The sequence below is a fragment of the Mustelus asterias genome, chromosome 6 (assembly GCF_964213995.1).
Source record: "Mustelus asterias chromosome 6, sMusAst1.hap1.1, whole genome shotgun sequence".
Taxonomy (NCBI): Eukaryota; Metazoa; Chordata; class Chondrichthyes; order Carcharhiniformes; family Triakidae; genus Mustelus; species Mustelus asterias.
Genome location: NC_135806.1, coordinates 45,880,840 through 45,895,778, shown reverse-complemented (window position 1 = coordinate 45,895,778; position 14,939 = coordinate 45,880,840). Strand labels below are relative to the sequence as shown.

The 14,939-nt window shown below is 44.3% G+C and overlaps 1 protein-coding gene across 2 annotated transcripts in view; it reads left to right on the top strand.

The window, feature by feature from the left end:
• Positions 1 to 14,939, top strand: part of hacd4 (3-hydroxyacyl-CoA dehydratase 4) — a 50,352-nt gene that overhangs the window by 13,320 nt on the left and 22,093 nt on the right. For both annotated transcript variants that reach the window (XM_078214281.1, XM_078214280.1), the window contains exon 2: positions 8,397 to 8,503. In XM_078214281.1, the coding sequence (XP_078070407.1) occupies positions 8,397 to 8,503 (107 nt within the window). The remainder of the gene's footprint in view (positions 1 to 8,396; positions 8,504 to 14,939) is intronic.

Sequence of the window (14,939 nt, the reverse complement as noted above, 5' to 3'; positions counted from 1 at the left end):
GTTGAGGGAGCTAGGGCTATTCTCTCTGGAGCGGAGGAGGCTGAGGGGAGACTTAATAGAGGTGTATAAAATGATGAAGGGGATAGATAGAGTGAACGTTCAAAGACTATTTCCTCGGGTGGATGGAGCTATTACAAGGGGGCATAACTATAGGGTTCGTGGTGGGAGATACAGGACGGATATCAGAGGTAGGTTCTTTACGCAGAGAGTGGTTGGGGTGTGGAATGGACTGCCTGCAGTGATAGTGGAGTCAGACACTTTAGAAACATTTAAGCGGTTATTGGATAGGCACATGGAGCACACCAGGATGATAGGGAGTGGGATAGCTTGATCTTGGTTTCAGATAAAGCTCGGCACAACATCGTGGGCCGAAGGGCCTGTTCTGTGCTGTACTGTTCTATGTTCTATGTTCTATGTTCTAAAATCAGTTGATCTTATAAATCAGGAAGAAAAGTGTACAACCTCCAGGCTCTTTGACATGTAAGCCTGTAGGGCACTGGAACGGATAATTAAGCCATCTTACAACATGAGAAATGGAAACACTTCGCTTCCTCCACTTGTTATGAGGTTCAAAGGTGAAGGATAGAATTTCAGAGCTATATATTCCATGACATTGCTGGAGACAGCAGTGAGGTTAATGTTTACTGTTATTTATGTGTAAATGATACAGCAACTTCAGCGAGGGGCAGGTGCATAGTTAAAATTAAAAATTCAGAAATTGCTGACTATGTTGCAATGTTCCTCCACTACCTTTGTGTAAACAGGACCATGCTGTCTGCTCCTCCATTAAAATATATTGAATTCCCTATGTTATTGCATTTGTGTGGTAGGTAGAAACTCAACTTGCCATAGAAAGACGAGACCTGCACTTCCTTTCTAAGTAATCTCTTTTTGCTTTATTCTTTTATGGGGGGCTGGGTGTCACTGGCACGGCCAACCTTTATTGCCCATCAGATCTTGAAAAGATAATGATGCGCCACCTTCATGAACCACTGCAGAACATTTGGGGTAGATATACCAACAGTGCTGTTAGGAAGGGAGTTCTAGGATTTTGACCACAGTTAATGATGTTATAACTATTAATTGCTGCCAATCCACCTTTCTGGCACTGAGTATGAACTAATAGAAATTTAGAAACTCGTTCTTTCAGGTTTTAATTGTTGTCAGAGATCTAAAAATTGTAAAAGCTAAAATTAAAATGTTTGTTTTGCTTTTCCATTCTGTCTCTTTTTCTATTTATCATAATTTAGTCTTTTTTTCCTGTTTATTTTCCTTTGTGTACCAGAGTTTACATTGAATTCACGCTTTCCAATTTGCCTTCCTTCTCAGTCATGTCTCAATCCTCCAGTTGTATTGGTTAAGGAGATACAGGGTTGCTTGCCCTGTTTACTCAGGTGCCATTTCCATGCTTTCCAAGTTGCCATGCTAAACATTAAAAATCAAAGTGTGCAATGTAAGTCTAAATAACGGCAGATGCTTTGAGAAAACCCTGCCACCTTCACGGGGTGTGGGCATTGCTGGCTAGGCCAGCAGTTATTGCCATTCCCAATTGTCCTTGAGAAGGTGGTGGTAAGCCACCTTTGTGAACCACTAACTGGGGTAGGTACACCAACAGTGCTGTTAGGAATACAAATTACGGCCAACTATCTAATAGAAACATAGAAAACAGGAGGAGTAGGCCATTCAGCCGTTCAAGCCTGCTCTGCCATTCATTATGATCATGGCAACACAATAGCCTGATCCCACCTTCCCCGATATCCTTCCTGAATCTACCCTGTCGAGTCCTGTCAGATTTTTATAGATTTTTTTGAGATCCCCCCTCATTCTTCTTAACTCCAGGGCAGGCAGTGGCGTAGTGGTATTTTAGCTGGACTAGTATCCATATACCCAAGATAATGATTTGGGGACACAGGTTCGAATCCCACTACAGCAGGTGGTGAAATTTGAATTCAATGAAAATTTAGAATTAAGGTCTAATGGTGACCATGAAACCATTACCGATTGTTGGAAAAGCCCATCTAGTTCACTAATGTCCCTTAGGGAAGGAAATCTGCCATCCTTACCTGGCCTACATATGACTCCAGATCCACAGCAATGTGGTTGACACTTAATTGCCCTCAAGGATGGGCAATAAATGCTGGCCCAGCCAGCGACATCCACATCCCATGAACGAATAAAAAAAGACTCAATCTCTCTTCAAACATCCGTCCTGTCATCCCAGGAATCAGTCTGGTAAACCTTCTCTGCACTCCCTCCATAGCAAGAACATCCTTCCTCAGATAAGGAGACTAAAGCTGCACAGAATATTCCAGGTGTGGCCTCACCTAGGCCCTGTATAACTGTAGCAAGCCATCTCTGCTCCTGTACATAAAATCTCTTGCTATGAAGGCCAACAAACCATTTGCTTTCTTCATCACCTGCCGCACCTGCATGCTTACCTTCAACGACTGGTGTACGAGGCCAACCAAGTCTCATTGCACATTCTTAATTTAGAGCCATTCAGATAATAATCTATCTTCCTATTTTTGCTACCAAATGCGGATAATTTTTTCAGTTCCACCCACCATGGGAATCATCGCAGGTGGGACAGAAGATTTGACAGATCATTTACTGGTCCCTTGACCTCAGGCGGAATTTCCAGTCTCATAGAAATCATAGAAATCATAGAACCCCTACAGTGCAGAAGGAGGCCATTCGGCCCATTGAGTCTGCACCGTCCACAATCCCACCCAGGCCCTATCCCCACAACCCTACATATTTACCCGCTAATCCCTCTAATTTACGCATCCCAGGATACTAAGGGGCAATTTAGCATAGCCAATCAACCTAACCCGCACATCTTTGGACTGTGGGAGGAAACCGGAGCACCCGGAGGAAACCCACGCAGACACGAGGAGAATGTGCAAACTCCACACAGACAGTGACCCAAGCCGGGAATCGAACCCAGGTCCCTGGAGCTGTGAAGCAGCAGTGCTAACCACTGTGCTACCGTGCCACCCGGGTGCGACCAGAAAATCTCAGGGTGGGTGCGACCAGAAAATCCCACCAGATTTGTTCAACTCTCTATAGATCAATTGAATTACATTTTGTAGGAGGTTTGTGAATAGCCCAGTAACAAACCTTCACAAATATACATACCCTGGAGTGAATGGAATTATTAACCAGTGAGAAAGCCTGCTGGCATGAATTGAAACAGAAATTACAGTACAGAATAAGGCCATTTGCCCACTGTGCCTGCACCTGTGTAGTCATTAGGTCTATATCAGAGTTAACATAGAACATAGAAAGTCACAGCACAAACAGGCCCTTCGGCCCACAAGTTGCGCCGATCACATCCCCACCTCTAGGCCTATCTATAGCCCTCAATCCCATTAAATCCCATGTACTCATCCAGAAGTCTCTTAAAAGACCCCAACGAGTTTGCCTCCACCACCACCGACGTCAGCCGATTCCACTCACCCACCACCCTCTGAGTGAAAAACTTACCCCTGACATCCCCCCTGTACCTACCCCCCAGCACCTTAAACCTGTGTCCTCTCGTAGCAACCATTTCAGCCCTTGGAAATAGCCTCTGAGAGTCCACCCTATCCAGACCCCTCAACATCTTGTAAACCTCTATCAGGTCACCTCTCATCCTTCGTCTCTCCAGGGAGAAGAGACCAAGCTCCCTCAACCTATCCTCATAAGGCATGCCCCCCAATCCAGGCAACATCCTTGTAAATCTCCTCTGCACCCTTTCAATGGCTTCAACATCTTTCCTGTCTACCCTCAACTCATTCTGTGCATCTCTTAATATTTTTGACTTGCTTACTCTTAGAGGGGGTAGGGAGGTGCCATCGCCTCAACAGGAAGGAGGCATTTTGAGGGCTTCATCACAGGATTCTCCAAGCGTGTCCTGCAGCACTCCATGTCTCCTCTGGAGTGAGCCCATTGCCTCCAGTAGGTCAGGCTGAGGAGGGTGCACCTGCACCTATATAGGAGATCCTCAGCAGGCTGGGGCCCTTTAAGCCACAGATCAGAGTTCATAAGATATAGGAACAGAATTCGGCCCATCGAGTCTGCTCCACCATTCGATCATGGCTGATATGCTCCTCATCCCCATTTTCCTGCCTTCTCCCCATAACCCTTCAACCCATTACCAATTAAAAATCTGTTTAACTCCTCCTTAAATTTCCTCACTGTCCCAGCATCCACCGCACTTTGGGGTAGTGAATTCCACAGATTCACAACCCTTTGGGAGAAGTAGTTTCTCCTCAACTCTGTTTTAAATTTGCTATCCCTTATCCTAAGACTATAACCTCTCATCCCAGAATGCCCCACAAGAGGAAGCATTCACTCCATGGCTACTTTATCCATATCTTTTATCATCTTGTATACCTCAATTCTATCTCCCTTCATTCTTCTAAATTCCAGAGACTACAGGCCTAAACTGTTCAATCTCTCTTCATACGACAAACCCCTCATCTCTGGAATCAATCCAGCGAACCTCCTCTGAACTGCCTCCAATGCCGCTACATCTTTCCTCAAATAAGGGGACCAAAACTGTGCACAATACTCCAGGTGCGGTCTCACCAATGCCTTGTATAGTTGCAACAATACTTCCTTACCTTTATATTCTACCCATTTAGCTATAAATGCCAACATTCCTTTCACTTTCTTTATTATCTGCATGCTAGTTTCTGTGACTCATGAACGAGGACACCCAGATCCCTCTGCACCAGAGCACTCCAAACTCTCTCACCATTTAGATAATAAGTCGCCTTCCCATTTTTCTGACCAAAATGCATGACCTCACACTTATCCACGTTAAGCTCCATCTGCCACATTTTGGCCCACTCTCCTAACCTATTTATATCCATTTGTAGGGTTCTTATTTCCTCATTGCAACTTACTGTCCCGCCTATTTTTGTGTCATCTGCAATTTGGCTATAGAGCCTTCTATCCCTATGTCCAAGTCATTAATATAGATTGTAAATAGCTGGGCCCAAGGACCGAACCCTGTGGCACCCCCACTAGTTACTTCCTGCCATCCAGGAAAAAAAACATTTATCCTGGCTCTCTGTCTTCTGTCCATCAGCCAGTCACCTATCCAAGCTAATAAATTACCCCTAATCCCATGTGATCTACTCTCTAGAAGATCCCTAATTATGGGGTCATCAATTAATCCCTCCTCATTACACAATACAAAATCCAGAGTAGCCAGCTCCCTGGTTGGTTCCACAACATACTGTTCCAAAAAACAATCTCCAATACATTCAATGAACTCTGCCTCCAGGCTACCCTTGCCAATTTGAATCTTCCAATCTATGTGCATATTAAGATCAGCCATGATTATTGCTGTATCTTTCTTGCAAGCCCCCAGTATTTATTGGTTTATACTGTGCCCCACTGCGGAACTACTGCTTGGGGACATATAGATTACTCCTACCAAGTACATACTTCTTTCCTTTGTTATTTCTTATTTCTACCCAGACTGATTTCACATCTTCATCTCCCGTGCTTATGTCATTTCTCATTACAGCACTGATCCCTTTCTTCACCAGAAAAGCTATACCACCTTTTTCTTTCAGTCTATCTTTCTGAAATGCTGAGTACCCTTGGATGTTCAATCCCCAGACCTGGTCTCCTTGTAACCATGTCTCAGTAATTGCCACCAAATCATACCCTTATGCTTCTATTTGTGCCATTGACTCATTAATTTTGTTCCGAACGCTTCGTGCATTTAGACACAAGAACTCTCAGGCTCTGGGGTATAACTGACAGCAGTCTGCCTCCAACTCAGCTGTGGACGTCGGGACTGTACCTCGGTGTATTGATAGGAAAATTAAGAAATTGTAAGGTGGCACATGTGTCTAATCCCTGTATATATGAAATACACTTGTGAATGTATGTTGAATTTCACAACAGACCCAGAGAACCATGCAGCCAGAGCTGAGATATTCTCGGAACTCCTTCCATAACAGCACTGTTAAGCAACATTAACTTCTCATTCTATATATTTTTTTAGGATATAACACTTTTAGGGTATGCGTACCACTAGAAAGTCATGTAGTGTACATTACAGTTATATAAAACACTGGTTAGGCCACATTTGGAATAGTGTGTCCAATTCTGGTCACCACACTTCCAGAAGGATGTGGAGGCTTTGGAGAGAGTACAGAAAAGGTTTACTAGGATGTTGTCTCGTATGGAGGGCATTAGATACAAGGAGAGATTGAATAAACTGGGATTGTTCTCCATGGAAAGACAGAGGCTGAGGGCCGACCTGATAGAAGTCTATAAAATTATGAGGGGTGTAGATAGGGTGAACAGTTGGGAGCTTTTTCCCAGGGCAGACAATTACAAGGGGTCACAAGTTCAAGGTGAGGGGGGAAAGGTTCGGTGGAGATGTGCGGGGTGAAAATTTTGGAGAAAGGGTGGTGGTGGCCTGGAATGCACTGCCAAGTGAGGTGGTTGAGGCAGATACATTAGAGACATTTAAGACTTATCTGGATAGACACATGAACAAACGGGGAATAGAGGGATACAGGTCTAGATAGGACAAGGTGATCGGCGCAGGCTTGGAGGGCTGAAGGGTTGTTCCTGCTGTTCTGTTCTTTGTTTATCTAAACAATGTGTGTTCATACTAACTGAATTACAGACTCAAAAATGAATGACTTGTGTCACAGTGGCCCTTTGAGAACAGCTTCAGTTTTCATTTTTGCCTTACTCTTAAACTGTTGTGAAATGTCTTCATGCTGCCACAGGTAGGTAGCTGTAAGCAGTCATCTGCTCACCTGAACATGACACAGACATTGAGTAATTATCCTCTCAGGTTTCAACCAGAGATATTCCAGATGGGAAAATGTGTCAGGATCAGGCTCCTCGAGCACAACAAAACCTTGTGGCTGCCAGAGATAAAAACTGTTTTCAAATGTCAGACTCGAGACATACACACATCGAGGCCCTAACACACACAGATCGAGAATGCAATGAAAACAAGTTCCTATTCTATCAAAGCACAACTTACTGCATGATACAATTCGCAATCATCGTAAACCCATTACGGGATTTATTGTGATTTAACTGAACGGAATTCTTTTTCTTGATAGGAAATTTGTTTCAGAAAACTTTTGTTAAATTTTTAATGAGTTACTTTGTATGCATAATATGAAAACACGATACAATTTGCCAGGCTTTCAATACTTATTAAAACCTCAATGCACTGTTTTTATTCCTTTGTGTGTTTTTTTAATTGCTATCGCATTGCTATCACCATAGAAACTACAGCAGGCACCAACTGAAAGTGCTGACACAAATTATATGTAGATTTATTGCAAGTGCGGTCTACAATTGAGTAATCTCCAGTTTCTAGGATTCTTGTAAAGAGAGGAAAATAATGTGAAGTTGGGAGATGAACTGTTAGCTCCACTTATGGAGTCTCTGGACTTACAACCAAGTGCCCAGGAATTTGCATGGCAATCTGGAAGACCATTTTATCTTCCCTCGTTAGATGGGTACAGCTAGTACTTTTGGCTGACTCAGGAAGTCAGTGCTCAAAAGTGAGTGTATTAGTGTGGCACAGTGGTTACCACTGCTGCCTCACAGTGCCAGGGACCCAGGTTCAATTCCCAGAATGGGTCAATGTGAAGTTTGCACATTCTCCCCGTGTCTGCGTGGGTTTCCTCCAGGTGCTCTGGTTTCCTCTCACACTCCAAAGATGGGCAGGTAGGTGGATTGTCCAAGCTAAATTGCCCCTTAGTGTCAGGGAGACTAGTTAGGGTAAATGCAAGGGATTAATGAGATAGGGCCTGGGTGGGATTGTGGTCATTGCAGACTCGATGGGCCAAATGGCCTCCTTCTACTCTGTAGGATTCTATGATTAGAAAATTATCAAGACAGTTACGATTGTAGAAAGTCCCTTTCTGGCACGTGGTTATATAAAGTGACATTTGTGAGGAAGCAATTGGCTAAAACAATTCCATTCTTTTAACTGAAGCCTGGTGGCAGTGCCAACCATGAGACCAAAAAGTGACAAATATATAAATGATAATTTTTAAAAACAAGAGAAATTAACATTGACGGTTTTAGGCCTTTTTTCGTTAGAACCTCAGAAAAGTTATGGTGCAGAAAGAGGCCATTCAGCCCATCATGTCTGCCCAAAGAAAGAGAAGAAAGAAACTAGCCTCTCATTTTAATCCCATTTTCCAGCATCTGGTCCATAGCCTTGCAGGTTACAGCACGATTTATTACTGTGAAAGAATCATTTAACTCCCTCAAATATTATTATGTCTTCATTTTTATCTACCAAAATCACCCAGCCTTCACTGCTCTGTTCTCTAGTTAGATTTTGCTACGTTAATTAATAATGCCCATTTTAAAAGCCAACTTGAAATTGGTTTTGTTTTTTTTTTCAGATATAGGTTGAAGATCTTGTATCTTTTCACATATAATCTGATACAGTTCTGTGGGTACTCCTGGATATCTACAAATATAACTGCCAGGTTCTTAACATTTGGTAAAGGTAAGGACTTTCTTGCTGTATATGCCTAGCAGTGTTTTCTCATATTGAATATTGGGGATGCTTCCTGCAGAGACCATTTCTTGAAAGCGGATATTTCAAATGAATTCTCAAAACCCTTCACAAGTAAGGTTTCAAACACTACACTGTTCTCAAGAGCCTGCACTGCCTTGTCAAGGTCTGCACAGACTCATTTGATTGCCCTGTTTGATGCTGCATGCAGTTGGCCACTCTATCCATGCAAGAAGGCATTGTTGCAATGCCCCGTGAAATCAACCTACTCATGCTCGAGGCAAACTCCTCCAATCATGGACATTTTGCTCGAGAGACTTGTCAGTGTATTGTGAATTTTCTGCTCTTCCTTAATGACCATCCCGTTCATAAATAGCCTGCAGATTGCAGCATTTGTCTCCAGCTGAGTAGAGTTTGAAGGGGGCTGTGCCCTCAGAGGTGGACTGTCCATTGCTGTTCATGGCAATAGTGTCTTCCCTTGCTTAATTGTGAAGTGTCAGTCACCAGGTGAAAGGCTAACTACCTTTCCAACTGGTAAGCAAACGTCCTGTGATGGTGGACACTGAACAGAAACCATCTCCTTTGAAGATTCATCATTTGCAGGTTTGTACAGCTCTGCTGCATGCAAGAAAGTCCCAGTGGAGTAAAAAGATATGTATTAGTACTGGTAAGGTAAGAATATTACTAACTTATGATGAAGATAATCATATTTCACTCACTGCTATAATCAAATCTACATGATTGTTGTATGATGTAAATGTGAGATATACCTGTATAACTCCTTTTTTCTTGGTAGAGTCACAGTGGGCCATAGGGTCACCTTCTGTGCTATAAGTTTTCTGTGTTTCGATTGTGTGCATGTTATTTGATTCTGTTACCAAGTTGCTGGCAGGAGACCATCTCTCCATCTATGATGGTTAGGGATATCACTGATCCAGTACTTCGTCTATGTGAAATCTATGGAGGCCCCCCTCTATGGTTCTCTCCTCTAGAGTTCTATGCTCTTTTCTCCTGCGATATAGGAAAGAACAGCTTGATGAGTGAGTTCAATGTCATAAGAACATAAGAACATAAGAAATAGGAGCAGGAGTAGGCCATCTAGCCCTTCGAGCCTGCCCCGCCATTCAATAAGATCATGGCTGATCTGACGTGGATCAGTACCACTTACCCGCCTGATCCCCATAACCCTTAATTCCCTTACCGATCAGGAATCCATCCATCCGCGCTTTAAACATATTCAGCGAGGTAGCCTCCACCACCTCAGTGGGCAGAGAATTTCAGAGATTCACCACCCTCTGGGAGAAGAAGTTCCTCCTCAACTCTGTCTTAAACCGACCCCCCTTTATTTTGAGGCTGTGTCCTCTAGTTTTAACTTCCTTACTAAGTGGAAAGAATCTCTCCGCCTCCACCCTATCCAGCCCCCGCATTATCTTATAAGTCTCCATAAGATCCCCCCTCATCCTTCTAAACTCCAACGAGTACAAACCCAATCTCCTCAGCCTCTCCTCATAATCCAAACCCCTCATCTCCGGTATCAACCTGGTGAACCTTCTCTGCACTCCCTCCAATGCCAATATATCCTTCCTCATATAAGGGGACCAATACTGCACACAGTATTCCAGCTGCGGCCTCACCAATGCCCTGTACAGGTGCATCAAGACATCCCTGCTTTTATATTCTATCCCCTTCGCAATATAGGCCAACATCCCATTTGCCTTCTTGATCACCTGTTGTACCTGCAGACTGGGCTTTTGCGTCTCATGCACAAGGACCCCCAGGTCCCTTTGCACGGTAGCATGTTTTAATTTGTTTCCATTGAGATAGTAATCCCATTTGTTATTATTTCCTCCAAAGTGTATAACCTCGCATTTCTCAACGTTATACTCCATTTGCCATATCCTCGCCCACTCACTCAGCCTGTCCAAATCTCTCTGCAGATCTTCTCCGTCCTCCACACGATTCACTTTTCCACTTATCTTTGTGTCGTCTGCAAACTTCGTTACCCTACACTCCGTCCCCTCCTCCAGATCATCTATATAAATGGTAAATAGTTGCGGCCCGAGTACCGATCCCTGCGGCACGCCACTAGTTACCTTCCTCCAACCGGAAAAACACCCATTTATTCCGACTCTTTGCTTCCTGTCGGATAGCCAGTCCCCAATCCACTTTAACACACTACCCCCAACTCCGTGTGCCCTAATCTTCTTCAGTAGCCTTTTATGGGGCACCTTATCAAACGCCTTTTGGAAATCCAAAAACACCGCATCCACCGGTTCTCCTCCATCAACCGCCCTAGTCACATCTTCATAAAAATCCAACATGTTCGTCAAGCACGACTTTCCCCTCATGAATCCATGCTGCGTCTGATTGATCGAACCATTTCTATCCAGATGCCCTGCTATCTCCTCTTTAATAATGGATTCCAGCATTTTCCCTACTACAGACGTTAAGCTGACCGGCCTATAGTTACCCGCCTTTTGTCTCCTTCCTTTTTTAAACAGCGGCGTAACATTAGCCGTTTTCCAATCAACCGGCACTACCCCAGAATGCAACGAGTTTTGATAAATAATCACTAACGCATCCACTATTACCTCTGACATTTCTTTCAATACCCTGGGATGCATTCCATCCGGACCCGGGGACTTGTCCACCTTCAGTCCCATTAGTCTACCCAGCACTGCCTCTCTGGTTACATTAATTGTATTAAGTATTTCTCCTGCTGCCAACCCTCTATCGTTAATATTTGGCAAACTATTTGTGTCCTCCACCGTGAAGACCGACACAAAAAACTTATTTAAAGACTCAGCCATATCCTCATTTCCCACTATTAACTCCCCCCTCTCGTCCTCCAAGGGTCCAACATTCACTCTAGCCACTCTATTCCTTTTTATATATTTATAAAAACTTTTACTATCATTTTTTATATTAATTGCTAGCCTAGCTTCATAGTCTATCCTTCCTTTCTTTATCGCTTTCTTAGTCTCTCTTTGTTGTTTCTTAAATTTTTCCCAATCACTTGTTTCTCCACTATTTTTGGCCACTCTGTACGCAGCTGTTTTTATTTTAATACTCTCCTTTATTTCCTTCGTTATCCACGGCTGGTTCTCCCTTTTCTTACAATCCTTGTTTTTTGCTGGAATATATTTTTGCTGAGAACTGAAAAGGATCTCCTTAAAAATCCTCCACTGTTCCTCAGCTATCCTACCTGCCAGCCTGCTCTCCCAGTCTACCTTAGCCAATTCATCCCTCATCCTATCATATTTCCCTCTGTTCAAACAGAGGACACTGGTTTGGGACCAAACTTTCTCCTCTTCCATCTGAATCAGAAATTCGACCATATTGTGGTCACTAGACCCAAGAGGGTCCTTCACAATAAGATCCTTAATTCTACCTACCTCGTTACACAATACCAGATCCAAAATAGCTCGTTCCCTCGTCGGTTCCGTAACATGCTGTTCAAGGAAACTATCCCGACAGCATTCTAAGAACTCTTCCTCCATTCCACCCTTACCGACTTGAGTCTGCCAGTCAATGTGCATGTTGAAGTCCCCCATGATTATTGCCGTTCCGTTTTTACACGCATCCCTTATCTGCTTGTTTATAGCCCTCCCCACCTCAACATTATTATTTGGGGGCCTATATACCACACCTACTAGTGTCTTTCTCCCTCTACTATTCCTCATCTCTACCCATAACGATTCCACGTTTTGTTCCTCAGAGCCTATGTCATCCCTCAGTACTACCCTGATATTATCTCTTATTAATAGCGCGACCCCACCACCTTTTCCTTCCTGTCTATTCTTCCTAAACGCCTGATACCCCTGGATATTCATCTCCCAGTCCTGGTCACCTTTCAGCCACGTTTCTGTAATGGCCACTAGATCGTACCCACTCGTGCTGATTTGCACCATCAACTCATATACCTTGTTCCGAATGCTTCGTGCATTCAGGCAAAGTGTCCTTATTCCAGCTTTTATCTGGACCCGCTTTGATGAGTCGCGAACACCCTCTCCCTCTACTCCCTTATCTAAATTACCGCCTTCATTCACTTGCACCCTCTCCTCTACCATTAATTTTGTAATTCCCCTTACCCCTGCATCCTCCACCCCATCAATTAGTTCCTTGATCCTAGTCAACTCTTCTAGCTCCCCTCCCCCCAACCTATCTAGTTTAAATTCTCCCCAGTAACTTTAGCCAACCTACCGGCCAGGATATTGGTCCCCGTGTGATTCAAGTTCCACCCGTTTTTTGTATACAGATCACCCCTGCCCCTAAAGAGGTCCCAATGGTCCAGGAACCTGAATCCCTGCCCCCTGCACCAGTCCCTCAGCCACACATTCATCTTCCACCTCACTCCATTCCTGCCCTCACCTTCCCGTGGCACAGGCAGTAATCCTGAGATTACTACCTTTGCTTTCCTCTTTCTCAGCTGTCTCCCTAATTCCCTGTACTCCCTTTTCATGACCCCTTCTCCCTTCCTACCCCTGGATATTCATCTCCCAGTCCTGGTCACCTTTCAGCCACGTTTCTGTAATGGCCACTAGATCGTACCCACTCGTGCTGATTTGCACCATCAACTCATATACCTCATATGTCATGTGCTCACCTGATGGATTTGGTGTATATCATGAGGAGGCATCAATTGACATAAGGATGAGGGGGAGTTCCAGTGGGGAGAATTTATAGGTGGTAATGTGAGGAAGTTCACAGGAAGCACAGGAACCTAATTCTTTGCCTTGTTGAAGAGGGCATGCTTGCAAAGTCATTGGATTTGAGGAGTGATGGGGTAAAGTAAGGGTGATGCGCACATCAGAATGTAGATGAATATGTGAGTCTATTCACCTTCCCTGACATGGTTAGGTTATTAAGAGCTTTTGCACGGAATCTAGGATTGTGGCATGGTGCTCCAGATGTTGACTTCCTGGGACGTCTCCAGTTGCACAGAAACAAGGAGGAGTGCAGAATGCAGACTACAGGCCATGATTCCTTCTTGATAGCTTTCATACAACTGAGGAGAAGAAGGACTTATCGCCATCTGGAAGGACTCGGGGAAGAGCCTTTCCTTGAGGACCATGGGCCAATGAGGCCCCGAAGAAAACCCAGGAGCAGAGGAAGAGGGACAAATTCCATGGAGGCATTTGTTGTGACCCAGGGTGTACCGAAGACACCTCTCATATGTGGAGATGAGTGACAGTACTGCAGATGCCTTCACTTGTCAAGGGATATGGCTCACATCTGCAACATTATTTGGGAGGATTTGATGCCACAGGGACTGGGAGAATCAGTGGTTCAAAAAGTGACCACCACGCCCAACCTCTTTGCAAGTGGCTCATTCTAGGGCTCCACTGAGATTCTCTGCGGAATATCACAATCCTAACTCATAAGTGCATACAGCAGCTCACCAATGCCCTTTTCAACAAGGCAAAGAATTAGGTTCAGTTTTACCCTGGATGAAGCTAGTGAGGCTGCCAGAGCAGCGAGATTGCCGCAATCTGCAGCCTCCCACAGGTGTAGGGTGCCATCGACCACACACATATGGCCTTAAGAGCTCCTTGGTAATAGCCAGTAAGATTTATCAGGAAAAAAAGCTTCTGCTCTCTCAATGTGCAGCTGACCTGTGATCACTGAAAGCAGATTATGCAGGCTTACGTGAAGTATCCTGCAAGCTGGCACGATGCTTACATCTTGAGTCACTTGTAGGTGTCACAGCTCTTCAAGGGCATTCAGCATGTTTGCTCATCAGTGATAAAGGCTATTTGGCCACAGAATGAATTAGAAGTGAAGTGCAGTGCTGCTGATCCTGCAACACGCTGCTTAATGGAACAGACCACTGACATGTTGAAGATGTGTGGACCAATCCAGTCCTCTCCCCAGAACGTGTCCCATATCATTGTGGGTTTCTGTGCTACAAAACCAGGCACTCCAAAGGGAGAGTAAGCTTTCAGATGGAGGAACTGTGTGTCTCCTCCGATGAGGAGGATGCCAATAGGGATGATATTGAAGAGAGCAAGGATGTTAACACCCCACAGGAAGAGCCCATAGCACAAGCCAGGTGTGTCAGACATGCACACGAGATCCTTAAAACAACAAGGTTCCAGGATGGTAAAGAAGACTAACTCATACGAGTACATTTCACCTGTCCTTTCAATGCAGGCTAGACATTAACACCTTCTTTGTAATCCTCAACATCTGAATGGAGAACATCAATCTCAGAATGAGTAGCCACAACCTTGCTTCATTATTGGAAGGTTAGGCAACCGATGGAGCACGTGACCTCTCTGTAATAGGATAAGAACCAGTGCTCACTCTGAAGCAGGTCGGCATGCTGCAGTCCTTTCAATCATTACACTAACTTTCACTGTCTATTGGCAGCCTTCAAGAGGACAGAACAGCACTGCAAACCTTGGTGTACTCAGTATGCCTGCAG